Here is a 22,364-nt window from a genome sequence, read left to right as displayed (position 1 = left end):
CTTGACAACTTATAGGACATAACATTTAAGAACCTTGACAACCTATTGGACATAACATCTAAGAACCTTGACAATCTTTAGGACATAACATCTAAGAACCTTGACAACCTATAGGACATAACATCTAAGAACCTTGACAACCTATAGGACATAACATCTAATAACCTTGACAACCTATTGGACATAACATCTAAGAACTTTGACAATCTTTAGGACATAAAATCTAAGAACCTTGACAACCTATTGGACATAACATCTAAGAACCTTGACAACCTATTGGACATAACATTTAAGAACCTTGACAACCTATTGGACATAACATCTAAGAACCTTGACAACCTATTAGAAATAACATCTAAGAACCTGGACAACCTATCGGACATAACATCTAAGAACCTTGACAACCTATTGGACATAACATTTAAGAACCTTTACAACCTATTTGACATAACATCTAAGAACCTTGACAACCTATAGGACATAACATCTAAGAACCTTGACAACCTATTGGACATAACATCTAAGAACCTTGACAATCTTTAGGACATAACATCTAAGAACCTTGACAACCTATAGGACATAACATCTAAGAACCTTGACAACCTATAGGACATAACATCTAATAACCTTGACAACCTATTGGACATAACATCTAAGAACTTTGACAATCTTTAGGACATAAAATCTAAGAACCTTGACAACCTATTAGAAATAACATCTAAGAACCTGGACAACCTATCGGACATAACATCTAAGAACCTTGACAACCTATTGGACATAACATCTAAGAACCTTGACAATCTTTAGGACATAAAATCTAAGAACCTTGACAATTTTTAGGACATAACATGTAAGAACCTTGACAACCTATTGGACATAACATTTAAGAACCTTGACAACCTATTGGACATAACATTTAAGAACCTTGACAACCTATTGGACATAACATCTAAGAACCTTGACAACCTATTGGACATAACATTTAAGAACCTTGACAACCTATTGGACATAACATCTAAGAACCTTGACAACCTATTGGACATAGCATCTAAGAACCTGGACAACCTGTTTGACATAGCATTTAAGAACCTTGACAACCTATTGGACATAACATCTAAGAACCTTGACAACCTATTGGACATAACATTTAAGAACCTTGACAACCTATAGGAAATAACCTCTAAGAACCTTGACAACCTATCGGACATAACATCTAAGAACCTTGACAACCTATTGGACATAACATCTAAGAACCTTGACAACCTATTAGAAATAACATCTAAGAACCTGGACAACCTATCGGACATAACATCTAAGAACCTTGACAACCTATTGGACATAACATTTAAGAACCTTTACAACCTATTTGACATAACATCTAAGAACCTTGACAACCTATAGGACATAACATCTAAGAACCTTGACAACCTATTGGACATAACATCTAAGAACCTTGACAATCTTTAGGACATAACATCTAAGAACCTTGACAACCTATAGGACATAACATCTAAGAACCTTGACAACCTATAGGACATAACATCTAAGAACCTTGACAATCTTAAGGACATAACATCTAAGAACCTTGACAACCTATAGGACATAACATCTAAGAACCTTGACAACCTATTGGACATAACATCTAAGAACAATGACAACCTATTGGACATAACATCTAAGAACCTTGACAACCTATTAGACATAACATCTAAGAACCTTTACAACCTATTGGACATAACATCTAAGAACCTTGACAACCTATAGGACATAACATCTAAGAACCTTGACAATCTTTAGGACATAACATCTAAGAACCTTGACAACCTATTAGGACATAACATCTAAGAACCTTGACAACCTATAGGACATAACATCTAAGAACCTTGACAACCTATAGGACATAACATCTAAGAACCTTGACAACCTATAGGACATAACATTTAAGAACCTTGACAACCTATTGGACATAACATCTAAGAACCTTGATAACCTATAGGACATAACATCTAAGAACCTTGACAACCTATAGGACATAACATCTAATAACCTTGACAATCTATTGGACATAACATCTAAGAACCTTGACAATCTTTAGGACATAAAATCTAAGAACCTTGACAACTTTTAGGACATAACATCTAAGAACCTTGACAACCTATTGGACATAACATTTAAGAACCTTTACAACCTATTTGACATAACATCTAAGAACCTTGACAACCTATAGGACATAACATCTAAGAACCTTGACAACCTATTGGACATAACATTTAAGAACCTTGACAACCTATTGGACATAAAATTTAAGAACCTTGACAACCTATTGGACATAACATCTAAGAACCTTGACAACCTATTGGACATAACATTTAAGAACCTTGACAATCTATTGGACATAACATCTAAGAACCTTGACAACCTATTGGACATAACATTTAAGAACCTTGACAACCTATTGGACATAACATCTAAGAACCTTGACAACCTATTGGACATAACATTTAAGAACCTTGACAACCTATTGGACATAACATCTAAGAACCTTGACAACCTATTAGACATAACATCTAAGAACCTTGACAATCTTTAGGACATAACATCTAAGAACCTTGACAACCTATTGGACATAACATCTAAGAACCCTGACAACCTATAGGACATAACATCTAAGAACCTTGACAACCTATTGGACATAACATCTAAGAACCTTGACAACCTATTAGACATAACATCTAAGAACCTTGACAATCTTTAGGACATAACATCTAATAACCTTGACAACCTATTGGACATAACATCTAAGAACCTTGACAACCTATTGGACATAACATCTAAGAACCTTGACAACCTATAGGACATAACATCTAAGAACCTTGACAACCTATTGGACATAACATCTAAGAACCTTGACAACCTATTGGACATATCATCTAAGAACCTTGACAACCTATAGGACATAAAATCTAAGAACCTTGACAACCTATAGGACATAACATCTAAGAACCTTGACAACCTATAGGACATAACATCTAAGAACCTTGACAACCTATTGGACATAACATCTAAGAACCTTGACAACCTATTAGACATAACATCTAAGAACCTTGACAATCTTTAGGACATAACATCTAAGAACCTTGACAACCTATAGGACATAACATCTAAGAACCTTGACAACCTATAGGACATAACATCTAAGAACCTTGACAATCTTAAGGACATAACATCTAAGAACCTTGACAACCTATAGGACATAACATCTAAGAACCTTGACAACCTATAGGACATAACATCTAAGAACCTTGACAACCTATTGGACATAACATCTAAGAACAATGACAACCTATTGGACATAACATCTAAGAACCTTGACAACCTATAGGACATAACATCTAAGAACCTTGACAACCTATAGGACATAACATCTAAGAACCTTGACAACCTATAGGACATAACATCTAAGAACCTTGACAACCTATTGGACATAACATCTAAGAACAATGACAACCTATCGGACATAACATCTAAGAACCTTGACAACCTATTGGACATAGCATCAAATAACCTTTACCACTGTGTTGACCAACCAACTAAGAACCTTGACCGCTGTGTTAACATAGCATCCAAAAATCTAGACCTCTATATTCTCATAAGAAAAAATGTTAATCATCAATATTTCACCAAACAACTTTCTCTTCAGATGTTTATTTTTTTTAATTCTTTTACTTATTTCAGGCAGAATGGGGAAGAAGTCCTTTGCCAAATTAGAGAAATGTGTAAGTTGAAGTGTAATTATTCGTTTTTTAAGTTGTAGAGGTATAAATTTATGCTAACAATAACTTCACGAATATATTCACAGTCATCACATTTGCATCAGTTTGTAGTAATTATAATGAGTGAAAACATCACATATCTATCACCTGTTGAATCCATATTGTATACTTTTTATACGCCCGGGACGGGACGTATTATGTTAAAATGTTAGCGGGTAGGTGGGTGGGTGGGCGGGCACATGGTGTCCAGACCATAACTCCAATACTACTTGACCCAGGTTCTCCATACTTGACACAAATATACATTTTGATGAGCCAGAGTGTCGCATACAAAATCATGCCCCTTACCCCCATATTTGTTGAGTTATTCCCCTTTGAAGATTTTACTTCGGGCACATATGGTGTCAGGACCATATCTCCAGTACTACTCGACCCAGGTTCTCCATACTTGACACAAATATACATCTTGATGAGCCGGAGCATTACAACCTGTGAAACTACCCCCTTCCAAGTGTTAAATATTGCGTTGTTTATGTTCTTATCAATGACTAGAAAAGAATGGTTTATCTTTTGACCATGACTGTCACCATTTTCTCAGTAATGTGTGCTTCATTGATAGGTCTTCCATCTCTGGAGCCAGACAACATAAGTTTGACAAATCTACGGAAAGTTGTTGGTACCATTGTCAGCACATCTGGTATGGTCAATAGCAAGTGTATTTATTGAGAATGACTATTAGATTGATATTTCACATGACTGTACTTTCTTAAACATATTGCTAAACACCAAATGTTTTATTTTGATGGAGACCTTATGGAATTCTTGTATGAAATTAAATCTTTACGAAGCTATTATACTCAATTGAAAAACAATGAATGATTGATGCATTTTTGGAAGTAAAGGTATTGCATACAAAATAATTATATTGACATTTTTCTCATTTTGAAAGAAATTAAATGAAGGTATCTTTCAATAAAGATCTCGAATTTGTATTACGTTGAGATTCATGAAACATATTTTCGCATTTGTTTTATTTCAGTATTTAACAAGCATGGAATAAAACGTGGGTTTTGGGGAATTCGCAATTTGGCCCCAGAATGGTATCCAGAAGAGGTGCATTTCTGCTCACCCAATGACAACAAAATCAGTAAGTTATTTCTATTTTAAAAAACGAAATGAAAGGATAAAACTGAAGCTATTGACTGTGATATGAAGACATATACAATGATATACCTGGAACAAAAATTATGCTATGTTGATAACTGCTGATTACAGAAGGTACAAATAGTTGAAAGATTATTGAATAAATGTGTAATATAGCTGGGGTGTAATGGGGTTTGTTTTCTTTGTAGATGCTAATACCTTTATTTTAAAACATTCAATGTTGCATATGCATTATTCCAAATGTCCTATTTATTAAAAATCATTAGAAATATTTTGCTTGTACTTGTGTAGTGTATGGAGGACATATTTTGTTTTATGTTTTGTTTATTTAAAGTATGAATCCTTTATTTTGAAGAAAATAGGCTAAATAAACAAGAATGCGAAAAGGTTATCAACTGCTATAAGGAGTTTGTTCTATCTGTAAGTATATAATATACTTAGTATTGCTGTTAGATTCAGAGATTCCTTATCATGATAAGCAAAATGCTTGTAATTTATTTGACCATGCTGCTTTAAGAGACAAAAATAAGAGTTGTTATGTTCAAGGAAAGCGTAAATTATACATTTCTTAATATGAAAGAAATGTTTATACCTGAAGATGGAAGGAAGCATAACTATATTTACAATTGTCTGTGTTTAGGTATTTATCATGTGTGCTATCTGATTCTTTCTGAATTAACTTTCCTGTATGATTTCTGTTTCGTTCTTTTGTCCTGTGTCTCTAAGCAGTTGATATTTATTCTTCACAACATTAATGTTATAAACACTTTTGACGACTAAATAATTTAAAGGCATTTAGAACATGGCATTTAACAAAAGCATGTCACATTAAACACTGATACAGAATTTCGTTGACTCTGTTTAAACCAGTTAAATTGTTGAAATTGAAATGATGAATTGTTTTGTAGGGGCATTCTTCACAGAGAGCTGTTTCATCAGTCAATTTAAAGGTATTTCATGTGAACAATAAAAGCTGTTCATAAAGTTGTTTTTATTCACCAGGTTTTGTCTATGTTACTATAATCAAAGTTTTGATTACAAAATATAGAATATTTCATTATGTAGTAACACAGTAGTACATTTTATGTGAAATTAATAAAGTTTTGTCAGTACATTTCACATATAAATCCAGGTTTTTTTTCTGTCAAAAACTTTTTGCGCATTCATACAGGTACAGAAATTAATTTGAAAAATAACTTTTCACCATTGTACAGTGTATAATCAGGATGTGTTTGTAAAAAGTTGTAATAGGAAAGCGGTCAATTATTCTAACAACTGATACATTGTATTACAGAAAAGACAGATGAATACCAATGATGAGGCAGCTGTTAAAAAGACAAAACTGGTTTGTAGCAGTTACACTATCATTATTAAAAGAAAAATTTTCTGTTGATGTATAGGTACATTTTTATCAAGTGATTTGAAGTCATAAATTCTGTACAATTCTGAGCTGTTGTCTCAATAGATTTATTTCTGTATTCTTAGTATTGTAGAAATGAAAGAGATGTAGAGGAATTGACGTTGTATCCTGTACTGTTAATAAACTCATGTAATTGAAAAGGATACCTATTTATTGACATAAGTGTGTATTGAAAGTGTTTTGTGCATCATTCACCACTTGTGATGAAAAGTCATTACAATTGTTGTCAAAGAGTGTTGGGTCATGACAACATCATATGTTGTTTTAAAACTGTAAGTGCGTCTAGGGAACAGTGGATATACTATGAACATACATTTGTTTTATTTTAGGTAGTTTCTTTAGTAATTTCTTAATGTGATTACTCAAATGCCTTATGGGTATCCAATTTATAGGAATGTGCAGTGTTCTGTAGTGGTATTGAACACTTTTCTACACTGAACATGTCATGTTTTTTCTTAATTCTTGTACAGGAACTGCTGGAGAAGGATGTAGATGTGAGTATCAAAATATCAAATTGAAACATCAGAATAATGTAACAAAATATCCATTCCAGGCCATGTGACCATGTTTTAGCCAATGCAAATTTGGAAAATTGGACCTTATCTATGTGATATCAATATATGAAAATATTATTTGTAGTTCATTACTGTTGTAGGTACCAAAAATGCCCAATGCTGCAAAGGGGTTGGAATCTGAGGTAGATTTTCTTTAATATACATGTGATATGTTTTGATAATGTTTTTATTGTTAAGTTCATTGTTCATGTTTTCTTTGAAAACTGTTTGAATAAACTACTTATAATAATATGTTGCATGCGTCAAGCTATATTTATAGGTACATTTTGTATATATGAAGAAATTACATGCAGTTCCTTACATTGTAGGTTATTGAAATGCCAACCAATGCTGGCAAGGAGGTGGAGCCCCAGGTAGAATTAAGATTTTTTCATATTGTCTTCTTTGTTGTTATGTCATACTGTAAAAACACTATCAAAATATAATTTGTCATTATTTACAATATTTCTTCATGGTGTGCAGTTGCTGATTTGCTAATACATGAACAACTTTTGTAATTCTCTGTGGTAAAAATGTTCATATTTTCACCTTATTATTTAAATCACAATGTGATGCTTTAGTTATAAACATGCAGCTGGAATTCTATGTGAAATATGGAATAGAAATAACAACAAAACAATAAAACAAAACCTCTTTTCTATCTATAAAGGAATGCGTATTCAAAAAAATGAGTTGTGTATTTACAGAGTTCTTCATTAAATGTTGATGGTATTATCAACATGTGCAGCAAGGTATTAATAATAGCTGTATGCACTTACATCATTGATTGTTATCAACGGTTTTTGTTTGTTTTTGCTTGTTCCAATATTGTTTCGATATTGTTTAAGATGTCATAATGTTACTTTGTTGTCATTACCAACTGGTATGAAATACTTTTTTTTTTAATTCTTTAACTTTCAACTGAAAGTTGCATTATCAACTGATGACCTGTAATATATTAGCTTGTTAATTTAAATGATGTTTAAATATCCAAATAGTAAAGAAGATATTACAGGATTTCTTATGTACAAATTATTATGTTATATAGAAATATTATGTTAACTAGCTTATTTGCATATTTAATTAATTGTTTGAATAGTTTACATTTCTGATGTTTATATGAGTCCATTCTTATTCTGTTTCAACACTTTCATTTGAAATATTATAAGTATGTCATGGAATAGAACAGGACATATTGTGCTCCTGTAATTTTGTTATTCCTTCATGGTTTTTGCGTATTTGCAACAATACCGTCATATGTCTTTAGTGAAAAGCAATTCAACATCATGTTTGGTTTGTTTTGGTCAACATTTGCTCCTGGCCTTGAACTTCAGGTGTTGAATCTGGATAATATTTTATTGCATTGTTCTTTTGAATATACAAGGGTAAGAGACTGAGTTTTAACACTGACAGTCATAAAATAATCCCATAGAATACATGTATTACCAGCCACAGCTCAGTCTGTTATCTTGTATCATATGTGTTATTTGTTATAATGTTAGATGTGTTGCAGTCACACTTTTCAAGTCTTTGTAGTGTGTAATGGCCAAGGCATTGGTAAACTTGGATGTATAAAAATAAATGAAATAAGCCTCATACAAAATTGTAATGAAAAACAACAGTGCATTTATTAGACCGCACAGATTGAATATTTGAAATTGTCACCAATAAGGAAATTAGCACAATGCTTTAATGTGGAAGGTTTGTAAGTGTGATTGTAACTCATGTTTGTTAATTGTTAGTTCACTGGAGACACAGTCTCGAGTGACCTATATTCTAATCGCCTTTTGTCAATCGTCATGTGTCATCCATCTCTAAAAATTTCACATGTTCAGATTTAGAGAACATTTTTGAAAGCTGAAGACAAGGCTAAATGAAATATTGGCATAAATCTTTCATGGCCAAAGATCAACAGAAATTGTGAATTATATGGTCCCCATCTCTAAGGTGCTTGATTGGTCAGTCAGAAGTGGTCAAACTGACAGAAATTTCAAGAAGAGAAAAAAAAAATTCTAAAGACACAGAAAAGGTAGATTCAAACATTATTTTAGTAACGTTCATGGAAGGCAATTTCTAAATTGCTTTACTAAGATTGTGAAATTCATGTTTCTTGGGGGGCTCATCTTTCCAGTATATCCTTTACAAGGTAAACAACATTTTTGAGCAGCATTTGTTGATTTACCTTTGGAAATTGATACCAGAATAGTTACAATTATAGATATTGGATGGCAGTTTGATAGTATGCACAATTTGCTTAGACTTACCATCAGCGGCTGGTCAGAGAGTCAAAATTGGCTGAATTATCTTAAATATTTCAGAATTCAGGTGCGCGTTAAGGCTAATGGGCCTGTTGGTTGAAAAATTGTTTTGTTTTTGCATTTAGTTGAACAAAGCAATTTGGGCTATACGGGTGACACAGTGGTAAGTAAAAATTTCTATGTTATGTGAGGTTTATAAGTATATGCTGAATTATCATAAAACAATGTATATATTTACCTTAAAGTTATGAAACTATTGTTCCAGAGCATAAAGAAACAAATTTACTGTTGACTTTTATGATGACATAAGAAATGTTTACTTTTATTGTGCAACTAGATAACTTAAAATGTACATGTAATACAGTATATATAAAAGAAAAATTGAATAAATATTTTCTTGCCCACACTTAAGCTCAAGCTAACAACGTCTTCTTTTACAAATTAATCAAGCCTGATTATAGTGTTTGTGGGTTAAAGGTAATAAGATTTGAAAAGGTGAGCTGGTATGCATACAGTAACCATTCTCAGTCCCCATTTCTACTGGTAACTAGGTTTCTGAATTCCCATGATTCCAGTTAATGTATTACTTCTGAATGTTGTGTGGATGAAATTGAAGAAAATGTGTGAAGATGCCAAAAGATTATTACAAACACTTAAGTCACTGTTTTCCACATTATCCCCAGTATTTAACGAAAATGCATATTATATAATATTGATCTTAATTTGTTGTAAATTATGATTGTTTACCCTAAACCCAATACAATGACCACCAAAATGTATTATGAAGATATTGCACTGAATACTTAGACAAAGGACATTACCTGCAATAAACGCATTTGTAACAAAGTCAGCATGAATTTGTTGTGTTTCAGGGCCTGAGTACCTGTGAAGTTACACTGCCATTGATGAGGGCATTGGCTGACATGCCAAATGAGGACTTGAGGAAGGTCACTAAAACAGTCCTTGAAGCCATTTTGCCACCCGAAAACAATTATGGTCCATCCTCTGGTGTGGAGGACAACAGGTTTGTACACTTTTTGTATGGTATCTTTAGAAATACAATACAGAGAAGGCATCTCATTTTATCTTTGTACAGTTATCATAATGTATTGTTGTAAATATAATTATTAATAGAGTAGTTCAATGTCATATGTGAAGATATAATTACTATGAAAGTAATATTATTGTGGGTTTTTTTACATTCATCAACACGTATTTGATTGACACTAGTTCAGCAAAACAAGCATAGTTCATTGTTCAGGACTATAAATGGCATGCCTTACCTAGCCTTTATGGCTCACTGTAGCTATATTGGATCACTACTTGGGAGATTTTTGGAGATTTGTATTGGTATGGCAGTTCAATGGTAGTACATCACAAAGAACATTGGCCTCATAACATCATTAAAAAATCAGCAATGGCAGAAAACAATAAGACATTATTTCACCTTTGTTTGCTGTTGCAAATCTGGAACAAGCAATAGGACTTCCACATGAGTACAACAACAGTACTCTTTTTGCTTTATTAATGTTTTAAGAAAAAAATCACCCTGTCATAGATCAGCTCTTAAGGTGAATCATGCTGGTTGTGATACCAAAGTACTGTTTACAGCAAATTCTCTTGCCATTGTCTGCCCCTTCCTGACAAAGAACATTGGTAGTGTGTGAAATGCTCTTTGGTTAAGAACATTAATTTTCATAGGAATGCTTTTCTATCTTTTGCTGGTAGACATCAATAGTGAATAGAGATCAATGACATGGTTTTGGTGTATTTTAGCTAATGAACTATTGAAATTTATGAAAGTAATAAAACTTGAAATTTTCACTGCAGTGATGAGCAGTAAATATAAGTTTGCAGTGAAGGTTTTCTTTTTTGACCACTCAAAGTGAACCTTTGTATTCACCTCATTGAGACTTGCCGTTTGTTTTCCAATTAAAGTGAAGATAGATGAATTGGTTATTTTGCTGTATTTCTGAATACTCACTTGACATTAGCTTTTCATGCACAGATTCTCCGTGTACAGCAGAACATGCTTAAACTGCCTTGACCAATCCTTTCAAAATGGCGCTATTAAGTTGACGTGGAGTAACATCACAAAGAGATGATGTCACATATTATGTTACTATTTCCTGCACTTCTTGACACTATCATTGTTTTTGTTGATTTAAAAAAAAAAAATTTATGAAATGTAGTTAAAAGAAAATGGAATGGTTTCCTGTTTAGTATAACATATATTTCACTCGTATGACAGAATATTTGGATAACTTTTACTCATGCTTCACACTCATGAAAATATTGATACTAAGTATTCTGTCATACTCATAAAATACATGTTACATTAAATGGGAACCAATTCAGTATCCTTTATATATTTATATTGATTTGGACAAATGATGACAACAGAATATTTTTGTTTAGGTTTACACCTCCTAAAGGTTTCCGTGCGTTCAGAAGCCTGGAGCAGGGAGACTGCTTCTTTTCCTCGCTTAGCCAAGCTGTATATGGCAGTGACAGTGCCAAGGATCAAATTCGACTTGGAATAGGCCTTTTTGGTTTTGTTTACGTTAATGACTTCGTGGAAAAGGTAAGTTTGCATTATTAAATGAGTTTATGTGCATAATAGGTTGAAAGCACCAGTTCAATGTTGGAACATGTATTTTAGAATACTTGTGCTATATAGTTTTCAGGTGATACCTTTTTAATGTCTTCATTATTCCTGTTGCGATCCAATTTAGTGACTTGTCAGACATTGTGTGTAGTGTATAGGTATGTTCACAAGCAATCAACAAATTTCTAACCCATGCAGAAAATTTTGTGTTGCATGAACCTACGTTGCCAAATGTCAACTGAAGTTCTGAATTTATTGTCCAATCCCCCTGAGTTAAGATAGTTTATCAGATACATGTATAAATAAAAGAATACTGATTCAGAAATGTTCATTTATATTCCCAGGTATGATGGGAATTTTTTTTTTTTAAAGTATACCCATTAAAGATCATTAAATAGTAGACACCAAGATCTCTTTATGATATCTTATCAAAAAGGATATATAAACAGATATATCATTCATCTACATTAACATTTCTTTGCCTTGAATTGAAAAATTCATACTAACTTTCACCACATACTTATAAATTAACTTATCAGAATTAATAATTGAAGAAAGACAGGTGAAGTTATATTATGCACTATAAACATGTAGAGGAATGGTTTTGTAACTTTCAGCAATGTGTTTATATATATTTGTTATCAGTTCCGGTATTTAAACCTTGTGGTTATTTTGTAAACCAGTTCATTGCAGAAGGTGTTGATTCCTATCAGTTTCTAATGGAGGTGGCACGGGACTCTGTAGTTTCGTCTTTGGCCCAAATATCAGACCAAAGGGAACTATTAAAACAAGTTCTACTAGCTGAAGCGCAGCAGACTTTGAAGCCCTCATCATATTCTGGTAACCTTTATGCAACTAAATTAATTCTTTATAAATGAAGTTTGTTTTTTTCGCTTATTTTTCATTTAAACCGAAACGGGGGATATCAATTGATATTCTGGTCAGGTGGTCTATCCGGCCAGCTGTGTTTCGATCAGTCCGTCCACTCAGTTTCAGTTATTTCTGCACTTTTCTCAACCATTCTTCAAGGCATGTTGGTTACAGTTGGTTTGTAACTTCAGTATTAGTACCTATTGATCAAGTTAGAGTTTCTTGGTTTTGGGGTCAAGGTCAGTGTTACTATTTTTAGCAGGCTTGTAAGGGATATTAGGACTAAGACCACAATTAGCTTCGCTATGTTTCATTGTAACATTAAAATTCATAATAAATTCCCAAAATCTCATATGCAACTTTCCATCTCACCTGGCCAAGACCAACATCTGAGAAGCAAAATATAAAAGTTTCAACCCCGTGCGGGATGTTGGGCATTTTCTGGAGATAGCTGTCAAAATGTGCCACCAACATGGATTATATACATCCGGGTCAGGGGTAGAGGTCAAATCAGGACTCATCACACAGGGTCCTGGAGCACATAATACATGATCAATATTATTATCTTACATCACAAAACCTTGATTGACATCTCTATTATATATCCACATTAAATTCATCAACAAAAATGAAGTTCAAAGAGGCATTTGATTAGTTTTCCTGAAATACATACATTTTTGAGGGGACTTCATTCATGTGGCCTGAACCCGGAAGTACTTAATTGTGGTCTCAGTCCACATGTATTGCTTTAGCAATACCTAGCATGCTTAATACTATTCAGATGAGAGGAAACTGCACATTTTGTTCCTATTACATATAATTCAAATGACTGTTTTGAATAAACCCAATCATTGATACTGCTTTTGTAGTACATGTAACTAATGATTTTTAACATAAGCTAGAATCCAAACTGTTTAAAAGATAGCTGTATCATAATTTAAAGCATTTTGTTTATTCATTAAAACTGTCATCTTTGCTTTCTGTTGTAGTTTGTAAACATATTCATTAGTTAAATGTAAGTACATGTGTATATATATTTAATTAACAACACAGGTTTCCTCCAAGTCTTATTTTCTGCTGGCTACCTACAGCGAACAATCAAGCAGTACCAAGAGTATGTCATATGCTCACATGCAAACCCATACACCACTTTGGTCAAACCTTACCCAAAGTGGTGTGCAGGCCAGGAGGAAAATGTGTACATAATGTGGGTGAGAACTGGCGACAGCATCATGCCTAACCATGTTGTTCCCCTTCAAAAGATTATAAGAGGTGAATTGCATAAATGACATTTATCTTGGTAAATAATTGAAGCACCAGTTCTGTTATTGATAAGTCTATCTAATTGTCAAGATTTGTAATGAAAATATACTGATTACATTGGTATTGATAAAAAAAAGGGAAGATTTAATTCAACATGTATGTGAATCATTATGAAATATCTTTTTCATGATGTCAGTTTATCTAACCTCTCATGTCTTATACCAATGATAGGCCGGGTTGTGGTGGATTCACCATGGGATTGGACTTCGTTTGGGAACGGTTGCAAGGCCCTGAACTTTGGCTGGTGTACCTGCAAAGCAGACCATGACACATTTCTGCAATGTGTTAGTTGCCACCAAAAAAGTAATCCTGAATGCCTGGGAATCAGCCAGGATTTCATTGGAAGAAACTCAAATGTCCCTTACATGTGCTGTGGGGACATGTCAGATATTCCCAATGTTGTGTAAGTACATTATACCTGTACCAACATGGAAAAAATACTTCTGTAAAAATAGGAGAACTACATTGTCGACTGCATGGTAAATTTGAATATATGTTTGCATACATATACATCCATATATTGGAAAAATATAGCCCTGTTGCTTTCTTTTCTCATAATTCAACTCATAAACCCAATAGGTATCATGCCATATCAATGTCAGAAGAGTTCCTTTAAATTTACTTGATGTACTCAATGACAGCAAGCAGTTTGTAACTTCCAAATATAACTTGCAGTTTAATTTTAAACACATGCAAAATACAATGATTACATACTTAAAAGCTGGTATATTTTACAACAAAACCTTTATGTGACATCCAGCATTGTTGCATCATGCATTACAGTATATAGAATGTACATGTTGAAAAGTCTGGATAGGAAGGACACTTGTCATTGTTCAAAGAATTTAACGGTATTATTTCCATGTCGCTCTCTAAGATGATGCATGTGTTATACCCTACCAAGCTGAAATTCATTAGTGGTCCATCTGTCAGCAAACAGGCTTTTTAATGGGTATTTCTCAAGAAGTACTTGAAGAAAGATTATAAAAAAATGATATGCATTATGACATTTGCCCCAGGTACGATACTTGGAGTTGCAAGCTGATATATAATCACAATATGTTACATTTGCACATTTGAAGTTTGTTATATCTGTAAATGTGTTAAAAAGTATTGAAAATCATTTGCAGGTTCTTACTTGTACCTAGTTTAGCATTTATTGAGTTTTAAGACTAATCATTGCAAGAAATGAACAGTTATGTTTTGTTGATAACATATGCCAATACATTATATAATTATTTTGGGCAATGAGGAGAAACATTCAGATTACATCAGAACATAGCAGTATAACATTGGACCAAGAAGCTTCATACCATGATCGAAGATCCTTCTGAGATCTCTTTTAAACAGAACTTGTTAATAATTTCTGCCTCCACTGTAACGTTATCTTGTGCCAATATCAATCTTTATTATCACATGCCAAAATAAACTTTGTGTTATATTTGTATAAACTTATATCAATAGCATAAAAAGATTATAAAATGATTAAGATAAGGTGAGAAAAAACAGCATTAATTCACAGTGACAGTTATGTTAAAAAATGGAGATTTTTAGGTCACCTGAGACAAAGTCTCAAGTGACCTATTCTAATCGCCTTTTGTCCGTCGTCGTCCGTCCGTAAACTTTTTACGTTTTCGACTTCTTCAAAAACCACTGAACAGAATTCAATAAAATTTGACAGAAAGTTAATATGGCTGAAAGTCAACCAAAATTGTGAATTATATGGTCCCCACCCCCAAGGGGCCTGAGGGGTGGGGCCAAAAATGGTCAAATTGACTGAAACTTCAAAAATCTTCTCTACTCTCAGATATTGTTGAGTCAAACACTCTTTATAGATGAAAGGGTCTTGTGGTGCTTTACCAAAATTGTGAATTGCATGACCCTGGGAATTTATTCAAACCTGCTCAATATTATCAGTGTTGGATAACTGTTTGATAGTATGCATATGTTGGCCCTGACTGACCCCCAGGGGCTTTTGGGCGCGGCTAAAAGGGTCAAATTGACTGAAATTTCAAAATCTTATTCTCAATACCTATATAAGATAGAATCAAAAACTTTTCATAGGAGGAATGGTTTTATGGTGTTTTACTTAAATTGTGAATTTCATGACCCTGGGGTTTCACATTTGCCCCTTGGGAGAGGGTAAACTTTGCAATAGTTTATATAGAGAATTCATATTTTTGACAATCATTTGTTTTATGTCTATTCAAATTCATTTCAACTTTTTTTAAATTATCAGCAAGGGATGACAGCATAATATGCACATGTTGGCCCTGACTGACCCCAAGGACTGATGGGTTGGGCCAAAAAGGGTCAATTAAATTAACTGAAATATTTCAAATCTCAGGTGACAGTTAAGACCCGTTGGGCCTCTTGGTTTATATTTACTACAACATTTGGATGAGGACTGGATGCTAAATCTTTAATAGAATTACATTTTAAGTGTACATTGCATATGATATGAATAATACATTTATAGATTTTTTAAATTGATAATATTCTACTTTATTACAGCATTACCCAATGCAAGGAGGTGTATTTACACATGTCGGACATATTGAGTGTCCAACCAGGTAGATGCCTTACAAATTGGGTCATAGACTTCTGTATCTAGTAAGTATGGAAAGTCATTAAGCATACCTTTCATTTCTTATTTTATATGATCATTCTGAGATACAGTGACACAGGCAGATAATCTGTATCATTTTTGCTTTACACCAATAAGAATTTGGAATACAGTCTAAACAGTCAATGAATCAAAAATGATGTTCCTGTGTCAGTTCAATGAAATATAATTGTATTAAGATATTTTTTTGTTGTTGGGGGAGGGGATAGTGTTTTATGATTTAAGTATTGTATAACCTATTGGGTCATAAAGGTTTGTAATGATATAACTCAACAGTGTTCAATTGTTATCTGCATCAGTTATGTGAGTTTTACTATATGTATAGCACATCAGGAAGTCATGATGATTCAGCAAACTATGGGTACCTCCCAACAACAGCATGGGAAGTTGCTGCAAACAAACGGAATCATCATATCAAAAGGCACAGGAACATCTGGAGGACTGTAATGGAGAAGCCTGTTGTACTCTTTGTGGTAGCTGAAAGGTATATATATATACTAATATAAATGCCTCTCATTGTATTGTTTTCAAATCTAGTTAAATCAAATATATCTATATGTCAGTATAAAGTTCATGATAATAATACCTCAAGCCTGTTACAAAGCTTTTACGAGTGAAAAATGATATTAGCATATTTATATGTAAAACCTGCATGATATGGGATATTTCCTGTGTCAGCATTAGTTTAAAAAATTATTAGTTACTCTACTATGCATTTGTCTGTATCCACTTTGTCTTATAGCTGTTTGCTGTATGTGTACTCCTGGTATAAACATGTTGGACATTTTGGTTGCTAGAATCTGTAAATTAAAAACCACATGAAAAGGGTTTGCTTTAGAGGTAGATCTTTTGTTGTTACATGTATTATTATATATCTATCATTTTTATATCCCTGAAACTAAGTATTGGGCTTGTCTAATCATCTTTAGCTGTCATGTGGAGATGGTCTTCACTATCAATTGCTTATAAATTGCATGTGATAGATGGGTCTCTATAAACTATTATAAAAGTGATTGTGGGTGGTGGTGGGTGATGGGTCTCTATAAACTATTATAAAGTGATTGTGGGTGGTGGTGGGTGATGGGTCTCTATAAACTATTATAAAGTGATTGTGGGTGGTGGTGGGTGATGGGTCTCTATAAACTATTATAAAGTGATTGTGGGTGGTGGTGGGTGATGGGTCTCTATAAACTATTATAAAGTGATTGTGGGTGGTGGTGGGTGCAGAGGTTGTATCTGAAATATTATTAAGTGTTTATATTAAATTTATTAACAAATCACGCTCATTGATAAGGCTATTTTGATAAAGATTGGTACTGAGTTGTGATGGTCTGTTTTACAGTGGACATTTCTTAGCTGGGGCATTTCTACAAATGTAAGTAATATGTTTATTGGTGCTTTTGTAATATTGCTTTCATTATCATACTGTGGAAAGAAACCAGATTTCATGATTTTTTTCGGCATAGTCGTTTAATTTTCTTTTGGCCCCAGATATGACGCGACAGGTGGCGTTACTGGTCAAGATGTATTATATGATTGGTCAATCTAGCGGTAAATGCAAAATGCGTATGCGGTAAATGCAAAATGCAGATGTATGGTTAAATACGAAACAAAGATAAGATGGAATGCAAGCTGAATAAATATAATATCTTTTTAAATGACACATTATTAAAATCATATTCCTGATTCAAATGCAGTCTTATTATTAACAAAAATGATTCAAGCTGATATAATTTTGTTATTGGTGATAAAACACTTTAGTTTGTTAATTGATTTCACAATCAGTTTTACATTATAACCACCAGCATTAAAATTATGCCGTTTATCTTTTTTGAAGAAATTTCTTGTTAGTTTTGTTTTCATTTCTTATGAAACTCTATGTAAGTAGAATGTACAACCAAAAACAGTATCATTATATAATTATAATAATAAGTTTAAGAGAGATACTGATTGCATGTAACACATTTCTTTCAGGAGTCATGAAGTCTATTTCCTTGACAGTATGCACCAAAATGCCATGGTCTACAAAGGCCACAGCGAAAAACTGAAAAGGTATATGTGGATGAGTTATTCAATATTTCTGTTGGAGTTGGTTCAGGTAGCACTGTACAGGTACAGTGAATGGATTGATATTTAAGTATTTATTCAAGAAGCAAAATTTCAGCTTCGGCAACAGCAACATTGATTGTAGAAATTACCAATGCTGGGAGAAAGCACTTCAAAATTTATTTGTGCTTAGCTCTGCTCCTAAAGCTCTGTGTTTTTATAAAATCATCTGGAATATGATTATGGTTTGAAAGTTAGACCATAAAACATTATGATAATTTGTTACAGATTGTTTGACATTGAAAACAAAGAAGTGACAGTCCACTGTGTGCCTACACAGCAACAATCAAATGGAGTGGACTGTGGTGTTCATACTTTTGTAAATCTGTTGTCATTGATGAAGGTAAAGATAGACAATTTTATTTTATGAAAGAATAGCTAGGATCATCAGTAAAGCTCTGCTTGTATGCGCTGTTTCAGATATACAGCCTGTATTACTGAAATCAGTACTTACTGTCTTAATGAGATTCATGTGAGGGATGTTGTTGGTTGATCTATCAACTTCTTCCTTAAAGAAGATTTAGCGCTTTAGTACATTTTGATACATATCTGCAGTGTTCATTTCAGTGTTACTGTCTGTAAAGCCATCCACTAGTGCATGTGTCCCTTGCAGTAAGATTAAAAAAAATCTATCACGAACACATCATCAAATTTGATTCATAAACACGATGATGTTAGGATTGCTATGAAAATAACAGAATATTTTATATATAAATATTTGAAATGCATTAAAAATAAATCTTGCTGAGATGGGTTTTTTTTTTGTTATTAATAGCAATTATTTTCTTATTTTTTCTTATTTGTTAATATCATGTATTTCGCAGATCTTCCGACTAGGAGTAGGATGTAATCTTCAGGAAGCCTTCTCCTCAATCCAGTGGCAAGATGTCACAGATGTGAGAAGAGTAATGAAAGTGAATTTCCTGCAGCACCAGATTTAAAAAGTGATTTAGAGGCAGTGATTTGAATACATATCTGTAAAAAGTAACTTTACAATTTGAGAACTCCTTATCTAATCTTTATTGCTTCTCCAATTCATTTAAAAGGTACATACATTGGTGACTTTCGAGAATTACTGTTTTTAGCTCAACTGGTCGTTAAGAATATGTCATGGTGCTGCATCTGGAGTCTGTTGTCCATCGTCTGTCAACATTTATGCAAGCCCTGAACGCCTGAATATATTTTGATGAAATTTTGCCTGGGACATCATTTGGCAAAGGTGATCTATTGTTGAAGAAACAGAGAGTGTGGCTTCCTTGGGGCTGGACGGTTGGGGCCAAAAGGGGCAATTGAGTTAAATTATTCAAACCACTACTTGTCCCGCTAGCCGGAATTGATTTTCATAAAGTTTTGTCTGAATAATTATTGTGCAAATGGGATCTAATGTTGTATAAAGGAAGGATATGGAACTGGTGTGGCAAGAGAGAAGGGGCCCAATATTGGTAATATAGCCAAAAACCTTTTAAAATCATCTTAGGTTACCTGAGACAAGGTCTATAAGTTTATAAAAGTAAATCACATTTTAGACTAGCATTTGTTGTATTGTCTTTCTTGGAATTAATTCTAACCTGGTTAGAATTTGCAGTTTTGGAAGGCACTATGATGGTATGTAAGCATTGGCCTGACTGACCCCCAGGAGCTGATGGGTGGGGTAAAAAAAGGTGAAAGTGACAGAAATATTTAAAAAATAATGTGACTATTAAGACCCATGATCCTGTTGTGTTTTTTCTTTTCAAGAATGACAGGATTTGGTTCACATGCACTTTGAACGATTGTTGGGAGAAGCATTGTTGGGAGAGGCATTTCAAAATTAGCAAAAATACTTGAAATATCACTTCAATGAGAGTATTTTGCCATAATTCCTGAAATAGCCAAGTGAGCAATGCAGGCCCTCTGGGCCTCTTGTTTTGAAATCATATATTTATTTTGAAATGAAAAAAAAATGTTTACAAATGTCTTTATTAAGGGTTGTGGGTTGTAATCTGAAAAATCTCAAATCACAGTCAAGCGCCTGTGTCTCACAGCTACATGTACCTTTAACTATGCAGGTAGACATAATTTTGTGAGGAAAGTTACTACATTTCTAATGCAAACTTCTGTAACTTCACTGATCTAATAAGTAGTTCCATGTGCAGTACATCTGTGCTAACTGTTTCATCTACTGTTTTGCCTATTGCAATATGAATCAGAAAGTATTTCAAGCAAAGTGAAAATCTTTTGTGCAATTGTTATATAGAATTTAAGCATTTTACCATGACTGTTATTGGTAAGTGATCCAATTATAGACTGCAGTTGCTTTAGGTAATAATATGACAATGTTGAATGGTGGAATCAATAAAACATTCACTGAGAAAAAACTTCCCTAATTCATTTTTTTCCAATTGTATTTATGTTCATTATTATTATTTGTATTTTTGTCAGAACATATGTTTATTATTTTTCCTATTGAATCCTGGACACCTAACGACTATGAGCTTAATGTTTATAACTTCAAATTTATCTTTTTACATTATATTCCTAATGTTATAGTTTCAGTTTAAATCTACAATTTGCATTGAATATCTTTAATACTTACATAAGCAGAGTTTTCTCTTATACATCCCAAGTACTGGGTGTAAAGAAGTGTAATATTGAAAAGCTGCATCTATATTTCTGTATGAGATGATAAGGGATTAAACTTTCAACTTTTACAGCGCTGCGCGCTGAAGTGTGTACGGTACATTTTCAATAGTAGTACAGCAACTGTTGATTGTATTGAATCGCCAACCGATAAGCTTGAAACAATGCATCGACCTTCCTGATTGGTTCTGTGCCGAAAGGGGCGGGGCGAACACGGAGTATGTACTGTACCAGGACCGTGGCTGTGCATACACACGTGTGCGATTATATATAATTACATGACTATCCAAAACAATGGCAACTTTTACGTTTAAGTTTTAAGCATTTAATAAAGATCTGATACTCGTTGAACACATGGGTTATTACACACATATATATGCCATGTTGATATGAACAACTTATATGATACCTTCCGTGATTATACATATCCACACTGTCGGAAAAATCCAGACATGAACGAAGCAGGGAAATCCAGAGCATCTTAAATACTTGGCTTACATTTCTTTTTGAATTGGATGAATTCCATAACATCTTGAGTCACCTTTTTACTTTTCAGTGGTTTCCGTTGACGATGGGCGCTAAAGACTTAGTCGCATCAAAAATCTTCATAATTTTGTGACATCCTGATTAGACAAACCGGTCTTATCACTGATGGCTGAATATGAGAGTCCTTCTGAATGTAGATTAAAACAGTTTTTCTCGTTTTTTCATCTTCACTTTTCCCTCTGGTGTAAACACGGCCCTTGGAATTTTACATGTTTGAAGTAGTACGTTATATGCGTAGCGTCGTGTACACCGTCTAGACCTATAGTTTCTCGGGTTCTTTGTCAGACATGTAAGCAGAGTAAGTAACCAAGGTGATTTGCATTACATAAGCTCACAACTACATGTGTATAACTGCAACTTGCAAGGTTTAACCAGCTAAATTTACAATATATCTAATATTTATACATTTAAATGTTTATTATGCAGATGTTCTTTCAATATGGACAACACAGTCAGGGTGTTTTGAAAATTATGCACGTATTGATTGATGATCGTCA

At 33.4% G+C, this 22,364-nt stretch overlaps 1 protein-coding gene across 3 annotated transcripts; it reads left to right on the top strand.

Annotated features, from left to right (window-relative positions):
* The first annotated feature begins 4,373 nt into the window (after positions 1-4,373).
* On the top strand, positions 4,374-21,386 carry LOC117319527. Of its 3 annotated transcripts, XM_033874319.1 has the most exons (20): positions 4,374-4,470; positions 4,813-4,920; positions 5,293-5,357; positions 5,846-5,887; positions 6,232-6,282; positions 6,828-6,851; positions 7,013-7,054; positions 7,241-7,285; positions 9,295-9,332; positions 10,042-10,193; positions 11,588-11,753; positions 12,461-12,617; positions 13,701-13,919; positions 14,142-14,373; positions 16,485-16,583; positions 16,922-17,080; positions 17,939-17,971; positions 18,571-18,648; positions 18,931-19,045; positions 19,527-21,386. In XM_033874319.1, the coding sequence occupies exons 10-20, from the start codon at positions 10,075-10,077 to the stop codon at positions 19,641-19,643; spliced, it is 1,494 nt and encodes a 497-aa protein (XP_033730210.1). In that variant the 5' UTR covers positions 4,374-4,470; positions 4,813-4,920; positions 5,293-5,357; positions 5,846-5,887; positions 6,232-6,282; positions 6,828-6,851; positions 7,013-7,054; positions 7,241-7,285; positions 9,295-9,332; positions 10,042-10,074; the 3' UTR covers positions 19,644-21,386. The 3 variants fall into 3 exon arrangements, with proteins under 3 accessions (XP_033730210.1, XP_033730211.1, XP_033730212.1); XM_033874320.1 differs by lacking the exon at positions 7,013-7,054; XM_033874321.1 differs by lacking the exons at positions 4,374-4,470; positions 4,813-4,920; positions 5,293-5,357; ... (4 more) ...; positions 7,241-7,285; positions 9,295-9,332 and having other exon boundaries at positions 9,352-10,193.
* The last annotated feature ends 978 nt before the right edge of the window (positions 21,387-22,364 follow it).

The sequence above is a fragment of the Pecten maximus genome, unplaced genomic scaffold, assembly GCF_902652985.1.
Source record: "Pecten maximus unplaced genomic scaffold, xPecMax1.1, whole genome shotgun sequence".
Classification (NCBI taxonomy): Eukaryota; Metazoa; Mollusca; class Bivalvia; order Pectinida; family Pectinidae; genus Pecten; species Pecten maximus.
This window is presented reverse-complemented; position numbering and strand designations above follow the sequence as displayed.